This window comes from Aquila chrysaetos, chromosome 3 (assembly GCF_900496995.4).
Source record: "Aquila chrysaetos chrysaetos chromosome 3, bAquChr1.4, whole genome shotgun sequence".
NCBI classification, from domain to species: Eukaryota; Metazoa; Chordata; class Aves; order Accipitriformes; family Accipitridae; genus Aquila; species Aquila chrysaetos.
This window is the reverse complement of record NC_044006.1, coordinates 65941952-65966586: the sequence shown is the minus strand read 5'-3', so window position 1 is coordinate 65966586 and position 24635 is coordinate 65941952. Positions and strand designations below refer to the sequence as shown.

Here is a 24635-nt window from a genome sequence, read left to right as displayed (position 1 = left end):
GTAAATTATCACCTTTCTTATTTTTTGTTCGGCATTGAAAAGTCAACACATCTGAACATAAATGAATCCCTAAGATTTAGGTCCACATATGTAGCACCAAGTTAGATAGCCGGGTGGCTCACGCTGAAAGGTGTGATCACACTGAAATGGGCAATCAAGTCCAAAAATGCTCCAACTTCCAGCACTATACTGTTCCTGATATTCTCTTTGCCCTATTAGCACTGCTCTCTATTCAATCCTGACATGGCATTATGCTAAGACAGCAGTACCCTGAATTTTACCCTTCCCTAGTGGCTTCATGTATCTATCTTATGGTAAATATTTAAGTCCTGTATCCAGAATCCTCTGCTGAAAAGATGTTCATGAAACATCTCCAAGACAAGATAAAATGAGGCCTGTCTTACTACACCCATCTAGCTACTTATTCTCAGAAAAGTGGCAAAAATTGCCCTTAATTCCAGATGTTAGGTTTCTTATTACAATTCCTGCAGTTATGACTGGCACATAGAGAACAGACATACACTAGCATTAGTAAAGTAAAATTATTAAAGATGGGGAGGTATTCTGTAAAGGGACAAATTGACAAAAGGTTACAGATGAAAGATACAAATATGATCTTAATGAGCTTTCCAGAAGTTGGATGTTAGATATCTAAGGACTTTTAAAACTACAAGCCAATCCATCTAAAAAAACCTTTAAAAACCTAGTGCAAAATCCTTCCTGTCTGCAGGTAATACAGTGCTTAACATTTGGACAAACTATCACAGAGAAACTTTAGGAGCAAGATGAAGGGGCTCAGACAGGTATGAAATACCAAGAAGAACACATTTGGATGCTAGAGTTGCTTTGAGTTTTAATGGGATATAAAAGCCCCAGGGAGAAAATTTAATGAAAATATTATTATTAAGAAATTTTCTAATTTGGTAGGAATTAGCTCTCATGGAATTTAATTCTCTTCAGTACCTCCAACCTATAGTCAATGAAAAATTTATGCTGATTACTTCATAGTACTTGGTTTAACTTGGGCAAGTAACATATGTGTATATATATGTATGTGTATGTGTGTGACATGTACATATATGTGTGCGCATATGAGTTTGTATTTTACATTTGAAAGTAAATATAATACTTACAGAACTATAAAGTCAGATGTTCACATAGAATAAATATAGTTAAACTTTACTGTTATGTTCAATATTATTTATACAAGTATAAATCACATGAAGTTATATGAAATTCTACATTCATAATGTAAATACAGAAGACAGTATTTGTTCATATTGAAAAAGTGTTTTGTATTTTATCACCTGTATGTGAATATTTACAAACTGTTAACTGTAAAGTTGTTGTAAAATCAAGTAAAATAAACATCATCATTTTGTTCTACAGACATCAGCCATCTAGGTTTTTTCTGTTTAAATAAAAACTGTAAAATGTGGCCTCTATGCCACCCACGTATAGCCTCTCTATTGCCTGGAAATCAGCATACCTGAAGAGATGGAATACTGAAAGAAGGAAGTTTCACTCTGCATCATCTGCTGAGTGGAGGTGGTCAGAGATTTGTAAAAGTGGGAGAAGAGCATTTAAAAGGGACTGAGATAGCTGACAGAATGGTACCCCAGGAGCCCTACAGAAGCGCACAATCAGGAGCTCAATATTATCCACAAGGTAGGTTTCTTTGATTTTATTGCTGATTTTTCTAGATGAGATTAATTTACTCATTTCATTTTTCCTTTTTACTTTACTACTGTAATGCTAAATGAGTTTTATGAAAACAAAAACTGACTAAAATGTAACCTTACATTTAGAAGCAATTGCTTTAAATAATGTTATGAGTTACAGGTAACAAGCTTACAGGTATTACTACACAGCAAACTGCTGGGGAAAAAAATATCTATTTTTTAATTCATGATTTAGTAGGCAATAGTTTACATTTAGTCAAATTTACTACAGCAAATAATGCCAGTTTTCTAGATACTGTATGTGGTTATCCATACAGAAACAGTGGGAAAATAAGTATTTCAGAGAATCAGAATAGGATTTTTAAAAAACACGTATAACCATTTGCATATTATATGAACAGTATAAAAAAGGTTTTGTTATATGGGTTTTTTTCTCTTTATACATTGTATAAACATATTTAACTTTAAAATGTTCCACCCTAAAATCTGAAGTCATTAGGCCTATCACAGCACATCAGTAAATACAGAATAAAAGTAAACAAGCAGGAGCAAATGATCAGCTGTGCTTGTGTGACTTCACAAAACTAAAACCATCCTGATTCTATTAAGCCTTCTGTCTTCCTATTGTTCCAGAACGAGATAATGTATTGCCCCGGGAGCTGCTTCTTCCTCTTAACTGTCTGCCTTACTGCTACATCCCTTGGTAATCACCAAAGCAACAGTCATCAGTGCTTTGAAAGCGTGCAGTGGAGTGAGCTTTTAAAGGAGATGGAGAAACTGGTAAGTCAAAGTATAAAATATTGTCACAATTTATAGATGTTGTTTTCAACCTTTCTTCAGTTTGGGTGTAAGGAATTCTCAAATGTGTAATAATTGCCTGATTACAATTTTTTTTAGGTTTTTCAAAAATTATGAGCCACATGTTCATTCTCTACAAAGCCAAAAATCTTAAATTTAGATTTTTTAATTCAAACTCATCCTGTTGAATATATGACATTTGTGTGTCTTCCCAATAAGAGCTCCACATCCTCCACACAGAAGTCACGTATTTCAGAGTACACAGTCATCTGGGATTCCTGCTAACTGGCATCAACTGAAACCATAACACCATAATTTACTTTGCCATGATATAACCCCACTCAAAAAAAGGGCATCCACAGTCACAAAGTTTTTGGTACAAATACTGTCTGAAGGTGTTTTTGGAAATCAGCTATATGGAAAGCATGTTTCCTTTCCTAATTTGGTTTCTTTTGTGGCCTGCCCTTTCCTCAACACCATACAGACTGAGCTTCCTGGAACATTTGAGAAAAGGTGAAATAGGTAACAATCAGCTATTTCTTCCATTTTAGATAGGCTTGGGAACATATAAGCAAATGAATCTTCTTCACACAACCTCATGAGATATATAGTGTCCTCCACTGACGTAGTCATTCATACGCTTCATTGTTAAGAGACCAACCAATAAGTGAACTCTTCTATGAATTGTTTTCATAATAATCCTGGTTTTGCACATGCTTAAAATTTCTACACTGATGTTTTCTTTAAGAACAAAAGAGGCTTTTCTTTGGAGTGTGAGGAAGTGAGCAACGAAGATTTGTGTTTCCCCGAGCAGCTGCTAAAAGCAGTAAGTAGAAAAAGATATGTACTTGACACTATCTCATTGGAAGAGCTTTACCTCATGCAGCATATGCACCTTGTCACGAGACTTTTATATTAGAAATTTGACATTCTAAATTGCAGGTTTAAATTATAAATCTGACTGTTGACTTTTCAGTCCAAATTCTTTTTCCTGAGAGGTTACTTATGGCAATCACTTTTTTTTTTTTTTGCTTTTCCTATTATTTAAGTTACGATACTACTTTTACAAGAAAAGGGTTAGATGCTTTTTTTCTGTTAGTCCTGCTGTTTAAAGTGGAAAATTAGTCAGAATCAGTCTGGTAGCCTGGATACTACCAGTATGGCATGCCGACTTCAGTTTCAGTCAGAAGCAGACCCCATAAAAGTAGCGCAGGGATAATTTTATGTACTAGTCAGCACACGCATGAACTTCACGTGCACAGTTCACTTTCAGTCCGGGTCGGCAATGCCACAAAATAAGAAGGTACTTGTTTGAGAGCGTGCTACTGCACCAAAGCAATTCATTCAGCCCACTTCCAGCTCATCTCTTCGATGGAGCTTCTCAAACGCGACCAGGGAACAAAAGGGACAGAGAGCATTATCAGTCTCTCTTGTATTTCCATCTTCTCTGAGACAGAGGGAGCTCCCCTTCATCAGATGTGTACTGTGCTTGTGAGGAAAGAGCTGCATACTCTTAGTCTATTGTCCTGGGTCTGAATTCAGAAGATCTGCTTTTGACTCTTAGCCTCTTGCTGACTACTCCTCGTACATTGTATATATCCAAGAATATCAATGCAGTCCAAAAATGCAAGTTATATTTACATTACAAAATGGGGTCCACCTTATGAAAGGAAAAATTGCAACTGAAAATTACACATACAATTCCCGATTTTCAAATAAATAGCATCTTTGCAATGCATATTACTTTCTATAACTTTTGTACTAAAAAATTTAGAAGAGCACAAGAAAGTGGTGAAAATTGTTTAAGAACTTATGACAACAAGACTCAGGCAGTTGAAAAATGTACCATTAACTGAAACTTAAGTGCAAACTTCGAAAACCAAATTTGTCTATGTTTGGTTTTTGTCATCACAGGTTAAATATGATAATGCAGCCATTGTTCATATAGTGCACGAAATTGCTGAGTTTTTCAAGAGAGCAGACACTCCTTTTCAAAATAAGAACATTTTTCTAAGAGGAATGTATGAAACTCATGCTCAGCTCAAGACTTGTGTAAGTAAAATTTTTTTTTTTTACACTGCATGATATTCAAGTCAGATATCAATGGTGAATAAAACTGATAATATGTATGCTGAAAATGCAATAGAAAACTTTAAAGACTACATTTTCAATTAATGGCACCTAAAACATCTGTATGCAAGTAATGACAGGCACCTTTCAGCACTTTTACTAACCTGTACGATACAGGTAGTTTTAAATTCACACATATATATTTGTGGGCTTACTTTGAGATGTGATGCCTAAAAATGTGGCTAAGCCGGTATTTAACTTGCTTCTCCTTAAAAACCGCACTAGTTCTACACAGTACTTACTATTCTCACTAAATATCAATTTCATGTGCTTTTCTTCAACTACTTATGACTTCTGTCAAGACAAGCTAACATAAAGAGTTACATGCAAATTGTATGCAGAACACTTCAGGAAAATATTTAGATCTGCATTCAGCCTATTTCAGCTGAGCAAATTACTTAAACATATGCGCAAATGGTTCATTCAGTTGGGGTCAGCTTAAGAACTATTTAGAGAGGACAAATACTCATATTTATTATAGCTTGCCTTGCAACTAATGCCTATGCCAGGCACAAGATTTGCTAACAAACCTGCAGGAGAACAAACCTAGGCATACAAGGTACACCTCATATACCCTTCTGTGCTGTCGTGGAGGGAACTCACTGCACTTTTCTGCAGGACACACTAGAGATATGCCTGGGCAGTAGCATATAAACATTGAGCTCCAAAACCACACTGCTGCTTCTCATCAGGCCAGACCCCAGGACAAAATGTGTGCAACAAAGGATAACAACTACTGCTTAGTTAAGCACTTTTTTTTTTTAATGAATGAACATAATCACATATTACATCCATGACATTGTATGCCAAATGACCACCAGTTATTCTGAAATCAGTTTCCTTCAGAGACAGTATACAGAAACAAAACGAGTATTGTTACAGAACAAAAAAATCCATAGACCCCTTACCTTGCTTTGAACACTGATATATTCATTTCCTGATCTCTTTGTAGACATAGCAGTTGTGTGCTACATTACCTTTAATATTAACACATTCGGCAGGCTTGCATACAACAGAAGCACTACAATGATGTCAGTCATGACCATGTCTATCAGAGGGTACTGTTTTACTGAGTCATGTCGAACTTCTATTTACTTCTCACTGTTCAAACTAACAGTTTCTTTTCTTTTCCACTAAAATAACAGCTGAAGTCCAGACTTAACATTACCCATGAGTCTATAGTGAAAGACTGCTTCCAAAAAATGGATAAATTTGTGGCCAAGGTAAGTAGGCTGTTTCTTTACTTCCAGCTGACTTTAAGTAATTTTAAAGATACAGAAGAGCTTCCTATACAAGCAGTCCCACTGCTGATCAAAGCTGTACGAATCTGTGGGATTGTGCGACATTACCAAGCACTATGGATTTTTACTCACACAAAATCTTTTGGCCCACATCCATTTCAAGGTCAATGTATCATCACAGGCTTTTAAAAAACATTTGATTTTAATTCAGCACCAAACCCCATAGCAGTCTGTGCCTTTTTAGAAACACTTTACATCACATGGGTCAGGATTAGCTGTGCATCTGATGATATCAATTTCACCTGAAAAAGCCATGATCATTTTATATACCAAAGAACATTTGAATCTTAATTACACTTCCTAAAATTATTCTTCATTTTTCCTTAAATTTCTTTGAAATAGATTTTTACATGCTTGTTCTCAATTGACATTTTGCTTGCCATAACATTGTATTTTTTATAAAACAGTGAATAAACACTTAATAATCTTTTCTTCACAGTCAAATGATCACTGCACTTGGCAAGAGATCCATGCACAATCCAGAGAGATACTTCAAAGAATTGAAAACTACTCTTTCAGGAGAAGAGCAACACATTAGCAAAGTAGCTTCCATCAAAGACTTTGAGGATCTACTATCATGTCAAGATAAATTATCCTATTTTTCTAAAAATTAAAGGAAGTAGTATACACATAGTTCCTATTTAAAACTATAAATTGCTTAACTAATTTTTGTCAAGATATTTTTTCTAAACTACTATAATAAATTTAGCCTTAATAAAAAGGATGAAACCAGCATGTAAATATGTTCATGTTTATTTGTTTTATTAAAAAAAAAAAAAAAAAAAGGGGGGGGGTCCATTTTTCATAAAATAGATATCATGGATACAGCCCTCCAAATCTTGTGTTCAGGCTAAAAAGCGAGCATATCAGTTACACTACTTGATTTCACAGTACATTCATCAAGTTATAGGTATATGAACCTTTGACAGCCTAATGCTTTTCCAATGCACATCTCATACCACACATTTGCACTGCTGCACTTTTACCACTGCAGTTACAAGGCTAACTAGCCATTCATGTGTGAAAAGATATGCCTGTTTCCACAATGCCATTCTGCCAGGCTTCCAGGTCATTCATGAAGAATTCTGAGATTTCAGTTTGATCATCCATATGTAAATTATGTATCTATAAAAACACAACAACAAACAAAACAAACAAAAACCTCTGCATTCCATTAGACAGACAAGACCCTAAATAGCGAAACACCTTTAAATGCTCACATAGTATTTAACAGGCATTGGCAGCACTGCATACTGGCATGTTATTCCAAACAGCTCACTGATTATTTGAAATCCTATAAAAGAAGATAACATCTATGAAACTGACAGTTTTGAAGAAGAGAAAGAGGGATACTGTGAATGAACAGTGTTTCGTAACATCTTTTGGCAGTGAGATTTCTAGGCACTGGTTTTCAACCTGCCTCTTCAGAGAAACACAGATGTTAAAACAAATCAGGAGACTTTGCAGAAGATTCTAATATTCATACTTAATTTAGATTGCACAAGGATGAAAAGGGTAAAAATATTTGTAATACCATATCTGTGTCATTTCCTTACCATTCTTGAACTTTTCTTTTTTTTAAATCTGGTGCAAGTCTTCACAGGCAGCCTTGCACCTCATTTCAGTATGACTTTCCCAAATCCCCTAGATCCCCTCAGCAATCCTTTAAAAAATGGCTTGGGAAAAAACCCTTATCTTTTACAAAGAAAAGAAGAATAACCAGGTAACCAGTACTAACCCTTTTAGATCTACAGCTTTGTCACCAAGTTTAAGAACAAACACAGCTTTGAGGTTTTGATCACCTTTTATGGCATATTCATTACACTGTCTTATCCACACATCATCTGAATCAGAAGCTGTTCACTCAGCTGAGACCTGTGTCACAGATCAATGTGCAAAGAGAGTGCAGACAGTGTTCCAGCAGAAAAAATAACCCCTTGAAGTCACACAGTTATCAATACAAGAATCAAACTTCTTCAATGAATGAATTCAATTAAGACAAATAATAAATTACTAAACAAAATTCCCACATCTTTGAACTGAGGAAGTGCTTTTGCATCTACCACATTCTAAGGCAGATATTGATATATATTACAGCAGTTTGGATATGGATCCAACCTTTCCATCATAAAATGTACATTGCCAGTGTAAACACATTATATATACTGATGGCATTAAATACTAAAAAGAAAATAAAAAAAAAAATTAAATTCTCCTACCCTTACCTTTACAACGTGTTCCCTTCAATATAGTTCAAAACAATATATATATATATAGTTTTATTCCTTAACATGTAGACATTTGTAAACTGAGTTATGGTAGCATTATTATGCCAATACATCTGAGTATTAACAACAGCCATTTTACCTCAACCTTCTATGATCTTATTAAACTGAACTTCCATTGACTGTCATAGGGAAAAAGGAAATAAGAAATATTTTATAACTTTCAGGAACTGCCTGTTATCTCATGCAAATGAAGTTTAACTTGAAGACCTAACCCACAACAGAGTGGAGCCTGTGCTGCAAACATGACCATGTGTGAGAGACGGAAAGAGTTAATGTCTCAAACATTGTGGTAGGGCAAGTTCTGCTTAAAGAGAAACCCTGCACAGCAAGGAGCCAAGGTGAAAAGCCCATCAGCTCAGACATCAGCAACAGGAGGGGGAGGGCGTGCTGGAGGGTGCGCAGCTCCCCGTTCTGATAAGCTGTTCTGGTACAAAGATCAAACAATGGTCACTTCTGCAGGGAAGGAGAAGTTACTCCACAAACGACCCCCAAGCCCAAAGGCTCACAAACTGCTCATTAACCTGACGAGTTCGGGTGGCCGCCCGAAGGAGGGGCAAGGATGACAAAAGGACACAAACTGAAGCCCCAGGTGCGCAAGACCACTGGAACTGAACGCCTCGGCTGACTGAACCAACGCTGGACCCAGGACCAGTGAAGTCTTTCTCTCTTCCTTTTTCTCTCTCTTTCCTTTTCCACAATCCCTACACCTCATCCCTTTAAGACATAAAACCATTGACCAAGCCTGGGACTAAGAGTGGATCCAGCCGCCCCTGGGCCCTTCTCTGAGGAGGAGTCTAGAAAGCAAAGGGGTCTGCTCTGAATCTCGTGACTCAACGGGAGGGATCTCCTTATTCCCTGAATTGATGTATATGGTTACCTTAGGTTACCTGGCTTACAGAAGTAGTCTTATGCCAGTTCCTGTTGTGAGAAACCCTGCCACATACTACCACAACTCCCCAGTTCGTTCTGCTTCTGTCATGAATAAAATCTTTAACTGATCCTTTGGTGTCGTTTCACCTTAATTTAGCCCAAGGGAATTTCGAATTAAACACGACTCCCTGGTCTGTCCAGTCTGGGTTGTGACACCATGCCAACTCATTACAAGGCTGGAATGGTTGTAAAACTGAATTAGCTGCAGTATAAAGAACAGAGTACAAATCTCTCCCCATATGCCCTTTTAATGTGAACCTTGCACTGGACATGTGTCAGTTGTCTCTCCCTCCAACACCCATATTACGTCCTTCCTATTAAGGACAGTCATTACACTTTCTCCAAGTGTTTGCTGACTGATGGCTACTCGAGGGTACCATGTCAGGCACTGCTGCTCCTGAGTCTGCTGCCTACTGTCAGCCCTACTCTGCAAGTTATCTTCACTTTCATTTTCACTGCTGCCCTGACTCTGTAGCAACATCCTATCACTTGATCATATCATCTACAGCAGCACAGACTGTGGCCTCTTGCCAGCGTGCATGGCTTTTGGGGAAATTCTGGCCCTAACAATTACAAAGAAAATGACTGCAATTTCAGTTATTTTGGCCCCTCCATGCTTCTAACAATTCTTTAACCTGGATATCTAGGCACCCCCCTGGGTTTGGCTCTCTTCAAACTATGAAGTGCTCCCTGTCTGCTTATTAATCACAATCTTGCACTGACTCATGCAACTCCCTGGGTCAGCTGCACAGTAAGAGTTTCCTCTCAGGATCCCAAGTTTCTAAAACTACATTGGTTCTTTCTTAAAACAAAAATATTTTCAGAGCAGCTGCAACTCAGCTGGCAGTCTAACCTTGCATATAACCTCCTTCAGATGTTTTTAGCCTGTAATTGACACTCTTCTTTTTATGCAAGATGCTATACCATACCCCAAAGTACTGTCACATCCTACACTGAGACACAGAGGAAGAGGTCAGTCACATGGACCTTCCAGTTCCCTGGGGAAAAAGGTTGAAGGTGGCTGTACCATAACACTTGTGAAAGCAATGTTATGAAACCTGTGCCAACCTTCCCTCATCAGAAAAAAATAAAAAAGAAATCAGAGCTTCACTACCCCAAATCTGTGACACTAGTAGGGGGCCAACCTCTTTCTGTGTTGTCCTAGAGGAGGTTTCTCTGTGCTACAGTGTTGCGGCACAGGCCTTGATTCATGGCACTAGACATTACTGCTAAGGAAAACTACTAGAACCATGTTTCTGACTTTTACAGACACAAAGCAGTACTTAATTATCTTGTGTATAGGACTGGGGACTTTATTTATTTGCTTCTGACAATAAATTTCTATTTAAATTTTTCTGTGAAAGCATTGAGTCCAGTGACAGCTACAGACTGAAGCCCAGTGAAACAATAATAAAAGAAAACTATTTTCAGAAAGAAAGTACAAATGACAAGAAGTATAAGAACACAACTATGAGCAGTAGTTTTCTGCTTGTCTTGGAAAGAATTTTCTGCACCACTTTTTTTTTACAGCTACTTCTTCATACTAGCACTTGGATACAATGAACTTTGCAAACAAGAAGAAAACAATAGCTTCTGAATACTTTTAGTAACCAAAGCTTTTATCTTTCAAATTATTTGTAAAAGCACTTAAAGATATATGAATACTTGCCTTCTAACCCATATGACTAAGAAGGTATTACACACATTCATCCTCTTAGTAATGTACAAAATTGTGTAAAATTTAGAATTATAGAATCATAGAATACTTTAGGTTGAAAGGGACCTCAAAAGACCTAAATTCAACCTCCTGCTCAAAGCAGGGCTAACACTGAATTCTGGGCTTTGTCCAGAATTGGAAACTTCCAAGGTAGAAGTTGTAAGAAAAGTGAATATTCATCATAGCAGCTCACATTCTTTTGTGACTGTTGATAAATTATTTTTATTGGTGGCAATATGAAGGTTAAGAAGGCATTAAAATGTTTTCCCTAGCAGACATTATCTCCACTGTCTCTGTTCCTGTCTTACTTATCCTTATGTGATTAATTTTGTCCTCTGTTCTGCTTATTTAACTTTCATTAATCCACCCTAGTCTGGCCCTACATACTGGAAAGTATCAGGGTTTCCTAAGGCAGCCGCTTGCTTTATATATATGGTACATGTGTAATCCTTAGGGACTTGTGGATCCCAAGATAAGGACAATGGCATTGCAGCAGAATTGTTTCAAGGGTGGGATGGGAACTCCTATCCCTCTCAGTCACCTAGCAAAATGGCACTTTGCCACAGGTGTCTGGTTCAGGCTTGGTGAGCATCACCTTGTGCCACTAAAACAGAACTAAGCTTCACAGGAGCAGATCTCGACCTCATGGAGAAATTAGACTGGCTATGAACAAGTGTATCAGGGAGGAAGACTAGAAGATCTAGACCACAGATTCCCAGAAGTAGCTAAAATACCACCAACTCTGTGGGGCTCATCCTGCCTGGAATTCAGTGGATGCCCTTCTAGCTCACCACACATTATTTCCCAAACTCCCAATGACCTTTCCTACTGCTGTCTACTCCTTTAGAATTCATTCCAGCATGTCACAAAACTGAGCTAGCTGCTGATGTGAGCTAGCTTGCCTCTTTGGTTTTGACAGTAAAATCTAATTTGATGAAGTTCTGAACTCACAAAAGCAATAACAAAGAGTAAATACCATGACAGATAACCTCTTATATCATGTTAATTAATGAGTTAGTTTTTAATCTACGTAGAATATTCGTTCTCCTTTGTGGTAAAAAGGTTTTCTTTTTAATGTCTCCAGTGAGCTGTTGTTATTGTTCCTTCAGCAGTTGTTTACTTTTTTTTTTTTAAAGCAACTATTTAATACACAACATTCATATTTTAAAGACAAGATATTGTGTGAAGCATTCAGTCTCAGCAGCAGAGGCATTCAACACCAAAGAAACACTGCCTTCCTGGAATGGAAATGGTGAGCCTAAGATAACCGACTGTAAACATCAAACGTGCTCCATCTATGTCTGATCACAACAATCACCATTCATTTTATTCATAACATACCGATTATTTTCACATAATGATCCTAATGGTATTACTCAAACATATCATAAAAGGACTTTGGTCACGTGCATAAACAACCAAGAAATCAATTTTTCTTTATCAGAATTCTAAGGAATTCCAAGGAATTATAACGCAAGTCCAGAAAAAAACAAATATGTGAGAAGCCAGATATTTAATATGCTCTTAGCACTAGCACATACTCTTAAATACTACAGTCCATATAAGTTTACAACATTCTTAACTCTGTAAATAAAAGCAAAAACAATCTGGTGTTTTGTTTTCGTTTTTTTTTCCTCAGCTCTGTTCCACAGTTTAATATGTTACTTAACTTCTCAGTTATGCCTGTCCAAGTATTTCTAAACTATAGGTTCTGGTATACGCAACATGTTTTTTGTTTGAGTTTGTTTGGGGAGGGTGGGGGTGTTGTGCTACAGAATGTGAGATAAGACTTTTTCAGGTGTCACTCTGAGCAAAGGACTCATACATATACATTTTTACAAGAAATCAATATTAAATATATCTCTGCTAACTATTTAAATTTCACAGGCCAGGAGAAATGAGAAGATGTTATTAATTCCGTTCACAGGAAGAAACCAGACCACATTGCTTAAGGCATCCAGACTGGCTTCTTGCAAATGAAAATGACTCTGCTAGTCATTAAAGGCTATTTTTTTTAATTCCACAAATGGAAAAATTCCATATTTTTCATCATCAGTCATGATCTCAAATCAATGTCATAAAAAATATTTAGAAGCAAGAATATGAAATTTGTACCAGTTAACTACCATACTAAAACTATCAACGGGAGTGAAAAAACTCCTGACCTTCTTATCTTCAGCGTTAAGAAGAAAGAAAGAGATGGGAAGGAAGCTGCAAGTAGTGAAAGCAAGGAGGAGCAAGGGAAAATAGACAGTAGAAAAATAACTGAAAGGATGAAAAGGACTGCTGGAGTGGGGAGAAGAAAGAGTGAGAGAGCAAGCGCATGCCAGGAAATAAGAGGTATTGACTGACCAGGAAAGAGTATAAGTAAAAATAAATATGTCCTCTTGAAGAAACAATCTTTGCTGTTATATATTATTCATGACACCATAACAGAATACAATAACAAAAAAATCAAAGGTAAAGACTGCTTCTTGAAGTGCAAATTCTTCAGACCAAATACCTAATTTTATTGCTTTCTCTAAGTACTTGTAATCTCTCTCAGAAACTGCTGGCTGCTAACACACAAGCTCTAGTGATGGCCCCACTATCTGCTTTACTACCAAAATTGCTTTTCTAGTCTCCTCAGTCCTGCAGAAAGACAACTTTGTGGCACTGTACTCCCTAGATAGTTTGTGGAGGAGACAAAGATGGCTTGTACACTCTGCAATACATTCCATTTTGACCATTTATGCTCTCCCCCCCATCTCACATCCCCCCAAAATTAATGTTTCTATTAGATTCAGGCCTTTTGAATACTGAATCCTCTTTCCATCCAGCAGTAAGACACCACACTGAATAACAAGAGTCTTTGAAGGACTAGGGTCATAGCAGCTACAATAAAAAGTCCAGTCATGTATCATTTTATCTGTCTGAGCAACCTATCACTAATGGCTGCCTGAAGTCTCCACAACCACCTAGATTATTTAAGCATTGCTGGAGCTTCCATTTTCAGGCAAGCCACAAAACTGCAAAGAAAATATGCATAACCTCTGTTGTAAAAAGTGAAATTTATCCTCAAAGGGAAAAGGATCCCATGAGAAATATGTATCAAATCCATTGTTTATAAGTATTAATAATATAAACACGATAACTTATGCAGAAACATACAGTAAGTGGGAAGTTGAGTATTTACCATGTAATGGAGAACAAGTTCACTTGTTTCTCTCATGTATTATAAAACATGTAAAGATTGCAAAACATAAACCACAGTTTCAATTAGTTTAATTTTACATAAACTAAAATTCTCCAGTATCATGGGAACTGCTGCATATTTGGGAGAACTGCTGCATATACAAATATTTGGGGGCACTGCATTTTTAATTCATCATATCAGTAACTGTGTAACTACATTTATATTACCTTAATTATACGGTCATGTTATTCTGGATTATAAAATTCAAGACTTTGTGGAAGGGAACACCACTGTGATATTTGTAGAACATCAGAGCTTACATTCTGAAATAAAGTTACACTTACCAAACCAATTGAATTATATTAGATTAGACCGTTACTAGTGGTACCATTTCTTGAAGTATAATTAAGGATATATAATTTTAAGGAAAAAAACACGATTTTTTTGTTATTTTTCTTTTCCACATAAAAATGATCCCCAAGGTCATAAAATAGGGGAAGAGGTTACTTTTTTCTTAAGCAACCCTAAGTTACACAAATCACGTAAATTCTTCTTTATCTCTCCTAGTTCTTTCAGAATTTTTTCCCTTGCTGTTATTTCCATCAGTTTTGCTGAGGGAAGAAATCAGAGACGGCTTCAGGCCAAATTGCCCATTTGGCCCCAATCCACATAAGCACTTAGTTTGATGTGTCCTGCATTCATGCCTTTTCGGAAACAAAAGACTAAGCATTATTCCAATCAAACTCTGATAAGGAATATGATACAACGAATCTTCAGAGAACTCCTTAGTATGATCTACTCTTCAACAGAAGTGCCCTCCATGTAAAATTCCACAGTGCTCACCTTTTATACAATATAGCCTAACAATTACAGCATATGACCAGAAAGTGACACTCCTGAGATCAATTTTGCCCAGGTACATTGAAGCCTTCCTCCACAATCTACCCTATCAGTCAGGAGGGTATTTTTCTGGATGAGGACACTCCTGCTGAAGTTGTTACAAGGATTCACTAATCCAGAAGTACTGTACGAAGGATAATACCATCTAATAATCAAGTAGTTAGGGCACTCATCTACAAGAAAGTTCTGTGTTCTAGACAATGTTCTAAGGTTATTGATCATATTTTTATACTGAGCATTAAACAAACATATTTCACATCACATAAATAGTAAGAATTGTCCTCGATATCTTAAGATTATTTGCACTGGTTAAGAGAAAGCTGCAGAAGTACTACATTCTGAGAATACCATGATTAGTCTATATCCTTTTAATGCGGACTATGAACATGTATACATGGCCCTACCCATTTCCCAACCAGACATATACCTTTTGTGGCTCATAGTACAGCAAGCTTACAAATTATCCTGTGGCGCCAAATGACGGCTCACTGGGGAAGTCTTCTAGGTGAGAAAGAAAGGCTTAAGTATTCTTCTCCCCCAAACCAGGAGAAATAACTTAGTCAATTGTATGATTCATTAACCATTTAATTAGCACAAAGTTTCCTTTTAATGAAGAGTCTTAGGCAGTTTTTTCTGTTTCTGAGTTTTTTAAACCTCTGAGCAATTATGATACATGTATGACTATCATGGCTCAATTATTCCAAACCTAGTATATCTGACACAACATATCTTTCACAATAACACAAATCCTCTTTGATCTGCAATATTTTTGGGTGGTGCTTAGCTCAGTCATGAATTTTCCTACCCAATAAAACAAGAAAAACATACTTTGGAATTAAGAAGTGGACTCCAGGTCATGTCAAACCACAGAAATATGCATCTTTAGGGGCTTAGAACTTTTTTTTTTTTCCCCAAGAATCAAAGTTTGAAAGTTAGATAACCTAGCAATACACAGCATGTTAATAATATTTGTTCAATGGTGGCACTGAGCACTGAAATTAGCAGCTAGCAGCAGGAGGAAGAAAAAACAATGCCATATAATGAACCTGCTGAGCACAAATTAGAAATTTTTGTACATGTCACTTAAGAAAAGATACATGAATTTACCATGGAAGAAATAACTATCAAGCCTAAAGACCACATTGACACATTTTTCACATAACTATTTATAGAACATTCTCCATAAAAATGTGGAGGCTTCAAAGGTACTAAGAGCTGAACAATACTTCTTGGTTTTGAAGTTATATAACATTCCCAGTCAAAATATTTTTGCTAGGAATTAATGTGCTATTGCTTAATCATTATTTACATTTAGATTCTGAGTTAAACAAAAACATTGTGGATGAAATAACATCTAGAAATCATTGTCTTTTTCTTTTCTTTTTTTAATATAGAACATTTATAGTTAAGTAAACTTAGGGATTAGATTTGTGCTTTTCTTTTGTACATGGCCTGATTCAAGTACAATCAAAAAGTCTTGCCATTTGATTTTAGTGGGAATTTCATTAAAGCCTTAGATTGGTACCTAAACTCTCAATTGATGAGTCAGGTACAGCAAATTCAAAGCAACAGTCATTTAACATTAAAGTTGTAGCTGATGTTCAGTAAGTGATTTTCTTTCACAATGAACATGGTGACATTTTACACTATCATCCCTCACTGAAAATAATAAACATCCTTCATAGCTGACATACTTTCCCACTTCTTGCGCTGACTTGGGCAGTTTAAACAGCTTACACTTGCTACAGTACGTTACTAAGTATTTTTGTCCATGTGTAAGATGGGCATATTCACAGACCAGTGATACAACTCCCTCTCTTTTAAAAGCTGATATTACAATGACTCAGGATATTATGCATGTTTACAGTGAAAATGATTTTGATGCATTTTATATGACTACTGGGGAATAACAGATTAATATTTTGATCACCTCTTCCATAATGTCTGCATTGGCCAGAGTCTTAAGTAAATTCCTCTCCAAAGCTGTGTTAATTGCTGCTCTATCCCTAACAAAATCAATACCAACTGGAGATGAAAACAAGAAAAATACATTAGAAAATCTTGTTTGAATATTTATTAAAAGACTTAACCTATTCTGGATACAATCATGTCCCCTTCTCAAATCTGCGTGAGCTTTCCATTGCTCTCATCTCCCTTCCTTCCTCATCCAACCGTAATAGCAAGTCCCTTATTAAAATCTCCTGGAGATTTTCCTGTATCTCATCTCACACTAGTTCTAGATTTCCTCTCATTTACACCCTATATTTCTAGCATAAAGAAAGCCTTGTGTATGTTAGTGTCACTAGGACTATCATTATGCAAGAAAGAAATGAAAAAACCCCAAACCCATAGAATCCAGCCCCTGTACTACAAAATTTTTACTGTTAGAATGACATAATTGAAGGGTGAAAACAAATAGGAGAGAGACCAAGTAGTACAAGAGTTTATATGCACCACATAGGGCCAGGGAATGTTGTAGTATTAACAGAAGAAAGCAGTCAGTTCTCTTAGAGAAACCACTGTCACCATCTGCCCAGAAATGATATCTCGATGACTTCTTCTTTCCTTCTTTTCATGCTAATCTGTGCATTCCATGACTAAGCCTGTTTCATTTCAAAATGATGGAATTTCTGTAAATCCTTCCATCTCATTCTCTGTTCTCTGCCTGTTTTTTAATAATATTAAAAAGTTGAATATGCAAAAATTAATTGTCTTCATGATTCACAAGTCTCATGAAAAAACGACAGCTGGACAGAAGAAATGCCTCCTATAAGCGCCTCAGACAAACTTGAAGCATAGTCTCAGGTACCACTAGATGCCAGAGAACCCACATATGAAAGAAAGGTCTAGCTGCAGTTTCAGCTGGCTGGAAATCATTCATTCAGCTCTGTAACTTATCCAATAATCTCATTCTTTTTGGACATGACTTGTTCTTCATAGTTTAACTTAATTTCAATGGAAGATGTGCCAAATGAAATACTGGATGCATTGGCGACATTACATCCATGATATGAACTGTTTTACAGTTTAAAGGCAGCATGTGTAATGATACTGGCACAGTAAGTTGAGGTGGGTAGCAATCCAAAGTATTTTTAAAGGGTCAGTCAGGATTTCTTAGGTAGTGATAAGATTTAAAGGTGGGCAGATAGGCTTGATCTAGATGGCTTGATCTAGATGGCACAGGGAACAAACAGGCAATGGGAAAAGGATGCAGCAGAGCATCTGCAATGGTCAGTATCAGGAAAGAGTCAAAACCCACCTGTTCTCTCCCTATCCCATGTAAACTGATTCTATTTAGTATTACAGTAAGAGGACAATTAGAGCACCTAATGTAGTGTGCAAATTACCTGCTGAGGTTTTATTCAGATATGCAGTTTCTTTATTATCAGTTTGCATATCTCAAAAAAGCCTATTCTCTTAGTGTCAGTATGATTTATATGCATGTATCTAGCTGCATTGCAACTAAATCCCAGAAGGTTAAATAAGACTGTTTCCCCCAACAACCTTCAATACTTAAGCCAAGAATTCACTCCTTTTAGGATTATAGGCAATTGTATTGCTGGAAGATATACAAGTATATCAAGACAGCCTCAGGAACAAACAGTTCCACATTCTTTCCTCTCCTCCCACCTCTACTTTAATGACTTGACACAGACAAAATACAATTCTTCCCCAAGAGCTCTGCTGAAGAACGATGAGTAGCTACAATAAATGATGAAAACAGTGAAATCATAGGCAGCTTCCTAGTTAGACAAGGGTGAAAAAAAAAGACATCACTTCTAAGTTCATTATGTACCATAAGGCAATTGGAGAAAAAAAACCTTCAGAAAATAATAGCTCCTTAGCATCAAGGCTGTATTTGGAAGCAAGAGGGACAAGTCTACCTCCAGTCAAAGTGTGAATGCTTTAGCTACACTGAATAAAGCAAAGTAAGCCAATTCCAAAGAATGGCTAAGTACCTGTACCAAAGCAAACAACCAATGCAAAGCTTCCTCAAAAGTGTTACTCAGAGGACAAACTATCATTGGTCCACTATCTTAAAGTAGTCCTAATAGTTCATATTAGCCAAAGGCCTTCCTACTGATTTTACAGACTTTGGATCAAGCCCCAAATCACTCAAAGACCTTAATTTAGCTTTTGCAAAGCTACTCTCCAAGGAACTACTGTGATTCCAATTCAAACCAGAACCCTTTGAACAGAGTGGGACTTTATGGCAACTTATAAATTTCTGTAACAAAAGTTCACCTTTATTATAATTTATGACTCAGAGCTCTCTTGAGATTCAGGAAAGAATACAGTAAATTCCCTGTAGAACCACTGTTGTTCATGGTATGCAAACAATTTGGCAACGTGTCTTTTCCGTTGTCAAATCACACACTCATTCTAGCCTCTGAGTAGATTTGCAAACGCAAGCTGCCCACATACTAGGTATAGATATCTATTTGCAGGTGTGGTTTCTTCGAACATTTATCTATGAGTAATTTTGACTGAACTACTCAAATGACTGTACTTCTGCGTGTGTCTGTGTGAAAGTTTACAAGATGACCACGTGTATTTTTACAATGTGAGTTAAGTCTAAGATGTGATGAAGACGTTGAATAAAACAATAATTATTAGAGCAATTAAAATATAAAACTTGAGTCAGCATTTTGCTGCTGTTCCTGACTCTCCCTGACTTGCTTTACGATTTTGCACAAGTAACTTAGCCCCTGTTTCTGCAAATGCTTTTACTTATGCCAAGTACCGCAAAGAACTATATGGGGGATAATTCAGCTTTATTTACTTAAGTTAACAAAACTGGGGTCTTAAGCTGTTTCTGTGACTACGCACACTGTTATGATCAACAGAATTATTCTGTTGTACTCCAGTGCGGCGTTACAACACAGCAAGTTTAAGAGGGTGCTTCTCTACCGGTACTAAGCACTCCCCAAGAAAATGCATCAGTGCACAACAGAGCAAAAGGGAAGGCAGAAAGACTGGGATTCCTGCCTAGAGTAATTTCTCTCACCTGCTTGGCCTCTGTTGGTCCCTTAGACTCAACCTTTGTCTCTAAGCTGTAAATACTTACAGGAAGTAACTTCCTTTTCCTACATGCACCTGAACATCTGCTGCGGTTTCAGGATGCCAGAGCAGCAAGACATACCTGAGAAGGGATGAGAGAGGCAGAAAGAGAATGAACGGAGGTCTAGGCCTTTGGGCTTCCCTGCCTGGCAAGGCAGACCTGGACCAGACCCTGTGACACAAACCCTGCCGGACGAGAAACTCTCTTTGCTTACGCTGCATTCACAGCGGGCGCCGCGTTCTTCGCTCACTGATGCGAGTCTTCCGAGCAACAGCTGAGCGTGAGAGGGCAGGCCAAGCCGCCTTACAAGGAGCGGGCAGCGAGCACCCGACACGCTGGAGGCAGACTTCCCACTCGAGCCTCTGGCAGAGGCGGGTGGGCGCTCCCACTCCAGCAGCCCCAGCCTCCCGCCGGGCCTGCAGCACCGCTCACACGGGACGGCCGGGCCGGACGCTCCCGACCGGCGCAAGGCACACCTAGGCTCACCACGGAGAGCCGAGCCCCACAACGCGGGACCCCGACGGCCGCCCCAGCAAGGCTCTGGCCGGCGGAGAGCTCCCGTGGAAGGGGCTGCCCGGGCAGCCCGCTCCCGCGGCTCCACACGCGCGACGGGGGGCTCAGTCGCTCCCGCGGAGAGGATGTGTTAACTCCGGCCGACACAACTCCCTCCCACTCAGCTGCCGCCCTCCCAAGACGCCAGCCATGTTCCCCACATCGCCCCCACCTCAGGCGCCGGGGGGGGGTGGTGAAGGAAGGGAAGGGAAGGGAATGGCGCCGCAGGGACTCCCGCCCCCACCTGCAGCCCCTCCCCTGCCGCCGCCGCCCGCTCCCTCAGCCTCGCGCCACCCCCCACCCCCACCTGCCAGCTCCCTTGGAACGTAACCGCCCCGCCCGCCGCAAACGGCCGCCGCTCGAGGCGGCAGCTCGCCTTCTCATTGGCCCCCTGGCCCGCCCGTCAGCCGCCGCTCCTGAAGAGCCGTTGGAGGGCGGTGCCGGGCTGCGCCGTGTAGGGCTGTCAGCGGGAGCGGGGAGAGGAAGCGGCGGCGGGCGCGGCCGGGGAAGAGGCGGGCGGCTGGGTGGCTGCGATGTGAGAGCTGCCTGTCTCCTCCGCTCTCTCCTCACTTTTTTTTTTTTTTTTTTTTCTCTCTTCCCCCCGGGCTTTCTCACACAGCCGCCCCCTCCCCTCATTTTTTCTATAGAAATACACCTGTCTGCGAGTACACGCCTACACCGGGTTTTTTCGGGTTCTTTTTCCGCAGAGGCCAAATATTTGATCCAGCGGAGCGTGCACCCCGGGTAGCAGGGCAGAGCCCCGCGGCCAGGGGCTCCCTCAGCGACCTAGCTCCGTCTCGCCCGCCGGTGCCGCCCCCGCAGCGCCATGGATCACCAGCCGAAGTTCTTCGAGAACCTGTCGGGCACCGGGAAGGCCATCGGGGTGCTGACCAGCGGCGGCGATGCCCAAGGTAGCCGTTCACGCCGGGAGCGAAGGAAAGGAGAGGCAGAGGATTGGGGGGGGGGGGGGCGCTGCGGGGGCGGTGGGGACTGGGGCACCGGTGGGGAGCCCCTCGGGGGACGGTATGAGGGAGGGAGGGAGGCAGGAGCGCGAAGGGCCTCCCGGGCAGGCAGGGCGCCCATGCGGGAGGCCGGGGAAGGAGCCGGTGGGTGTAGCAGCGCCTACGAGGAGGGAGCAGGAAGCACGGGCTGCCTCGGGGGCGGCTGCGGGCGGCCGCGGCGGCAGGGGCACGTGGAGGTAGTAGAGAGGGGGGGGGGGGGTCTGGGAGCGGGGCACACGAGATTGCCGTGGTTCTCGGGTTCCTCTCTCCGTCCTGGCCTTCGAGCTGTCGCTCTTGCTAAGATCATTTAAAAGAGAAATAACTTCTGCTCGGCCTGGGCGCTTGAGCTCGCAAACATACCCTCCTCCTGCCTCCTCCCTCCCTTTCCCATCACATTTCCTCTGAGCCTGCCTTGGCAGGGAAGAGGGTAGAAACGCGCCAATAACTTTTACCAGAAAAATGTCTTCACCCCTCGGGAGGTGGTGGGGAGAGGAGAACGAGGAGGGAGAGCGGATGGCTGATGTGAGCGGGGGAGGAGGTCGTGCCGCCTTGCACGGCGGGTGGGAGGCTGTCTGCGCTGCTGGGGCTCTGCCAGCCCTCGCCTCATCTGCTTTTCACTTCGTTTCGGCACCAGGAACAATTTTACGTTCCTACCCACGGTTTAGAACGCTCAGATCGTAGTTTACTCTCTAGCCCCGTAGGAGCACGTTGGAAACGTGTTTCACCTCCTGAATCTCGTAAGTGTAGAGCGAGTCCTAGCTACAGGACAGGGCGAACAAAAGACCTATAGACATTAAAAGGGAAGGGAAAGAAAAGAGGCTTGATCGCAATATACTTAGCCATGAAGTCACGTTTTCCTACAGTTTCGTTTCCCCTTTTCTAGCAGATAAACTCATCTATATTAGTAGTTTGAAGTTTCCGTTAATAAAGATTTCAAATGTGCAATGCTCCGTGCTATTTGAGAGGACTCTTGCTCTGCTTCTGCCGGGGGAGTTGTTTAATGATGATTGCTTTTAGCTCCTTCCCTTAAATTACGATTTTTTTTTTTTTTTTTTTTTTTTTTTTGCCGGGAGCGTCTCGAAAGTACTTTCGCTTAAAGAAGAAACGTTTGCGTTCGTTTGCGAAGAGACTGCGGGGGAAAGCCTCCCTTTCCTTTTTTGCGTGGGCTCGGTACCTTAATGACCAGTTTGCCCAGCTTTTTACAGGGGGACGTGCAGGCACCCGCCCGCCCCCGCGGCTGGGGCCTTCGGTCCCATTTCCCAAGAGGCGAGCGGCTGCAGGCAGCAGCCCACCCCCCTCCCCTCCCTCCCAGCGCGTCCATGAGGTGGTGGTAGCTTGCATGGACCAGTGTCTCGGCGCTCCCTCCCCGCCGCCGGTGTGTACGTGATCCGCTGCGAGTCGCTGCAGATTCCGCCTCTTTGCGTCATCTGGGCTGGGAGAAGCATCCTCCCTCCCTCTGCCCGCCGGAATAACGGGGAGCCCCCGGGTTTACCTGAAACTAATCAGGGCTGGAAGGGATTTGATACCAAAAGGAGGGGAAAATGTTGCAGTTTCCGGAGAAGAAGCAAACTGACGCCCTTAGTTGGTTTATCTTTTGCCCCTCGTGGGGTTATGCTTGTTCAAGTTTTATCCACAGTTTGCTCTCAGTGTCATCAATTCCACTGCCAAATGATTCTAGGAGGGACTGTGAATCAAGGCATCTCTGTTTTAATCGTCTGGTCGCCAAATCGCCATTTTAATTTTAAAGTGTGACGGGGCATTGCCTCAAGCAGCAGTAGCGTGTTCAGCGAGAGGCTGAGCCCTGCTACTTGCTTCCGCATGGCTGGAGATTATATAATGCAGCAGCAGATGTATCTCTCTTTATAAAGCATTAATCTGCACTTGCTACTATGTGAATTAAAGCATTTAAAGGACTTGCAGAATCCATGGGTAATATCTAGACTTTATTATCTGGCAAATTGCAACTGTGGCATGTTTATGTGGAGGGATAAAGAGTAACAGCCTCTGAAAGTTGCTGTCTCAGGAGTGAGGTTGTCACAAAGACGAAAGTAAACTGCATGCCTTCCAGGTTTTGTAGGCAGTGGTGTTGTCCTAACTTAGAAGAACAAGGATAAAAAAAGAATTTTAGAACTTGATAGTTTCAACTGAGTCACACAACACATTTGAGGTTCATAACCCTTTTTATCTTGGTAGCAGTATATATGTGTAAAATATGCAAACTCAAGTCTGTTTGTTTGCATGCTAGTTTAGGGGTTAAACAAGGGGCAGAATGAGTCATGCCCAGTCAAGGTCATTTGCCCTTTGTGGGGCAAATATGGGAGAGAAGTGAAGTTGTGAAGTATAAGCAGAAGAAAATATGCTGCTATTACTGCAGAGCTGTTTGAAAATGTATATTTAAGCAAACTGTACATGAGGCAAAAACTACTAACTCTGAAGTAAGCAAAAAAGTACTAATATTAAAAAAAAAAAAAAAAAAAGAGTTCCAGTCTCTTGTTTTGTTTTGGTTTTATTTGGTTTTGGGGTTTTTTAGATTTGTTAGACACTGGAAATCTTCAGAACATCTGTAATGCAAACTGAACTCATAGGAAATTGAGTAGAAAGAACACCCATTAGTGTTGCAGCAAACATGTAATCTTCATATCAATAGGTGCCTTGATTTAGATTGGGCTGTAAATCTTAGCCTAGAACAAAATATGCTTGAAATTGTTTTAAAATAGAAGTTACTGCCTTTGCTGTTATTGTACTTTTTAATAATTTAGAAGTAGTATTAGGTAAATTACACAAGCCTTTCTATGTATAGGACATGTTAAGGTTTAAATTACTTCCCCACATTTGTGGTATTTCCTTGCAAGGTTTTTTTTGTTTGTCCTTTTTACTACCCATGCAACATTAAGGACTAGAGAATGTGTATATGTCATACTGGAACTATTATGGTTTAGTCACCATATTTTAAACACAGGTATATTATTTTGTTTGGTGGAGTTAAAGAATTTATCAGTGATTTATTTCACAGAAAAAAAAAGATGTGTATTTTGTACACTTAAAGTTTGTAAGTACTAAACGTTGCAGTCCATCACATTAGCCAGCCAGCTGTTAAAT

The 24635-nt window shown here is 39.9% G+C and overlaps 1 protein-coding gene across 6 annotated transcripts in view; it reads left to right on the top strand.

Annotated features, from left to right (window-relative positions):
• Window positions 1-20957: 20957 nt before the first annotated feature.
• The window catches only part of LOC115338740 (phosphofructokinase, platelet), a 47534-nt gene continuing 43856 nt past the window's right edge, over window positions 20958-24635 (top strand). For 2 of the 6 annotated variants that reach the window (XM_030007501.1, XM_041122151.1), the window contains exon 1: window positions 20994-21446. In XM_030007501.1, coding sequence (XP_029863361.1) covers window positions 21362-21446 — 85 coding nt within the window. In that variant the 5' untranslated portion in view covers window positions 20994-21361. Of the gene's footprint in view, window positions 21447-24635 lie in introns of all 6 variants that reach the window. The other 4 variants (XM_030007500.1, XM_030007497.1, XM_030007498.2 and 1 more) reach the window with 3 other exon arrangements.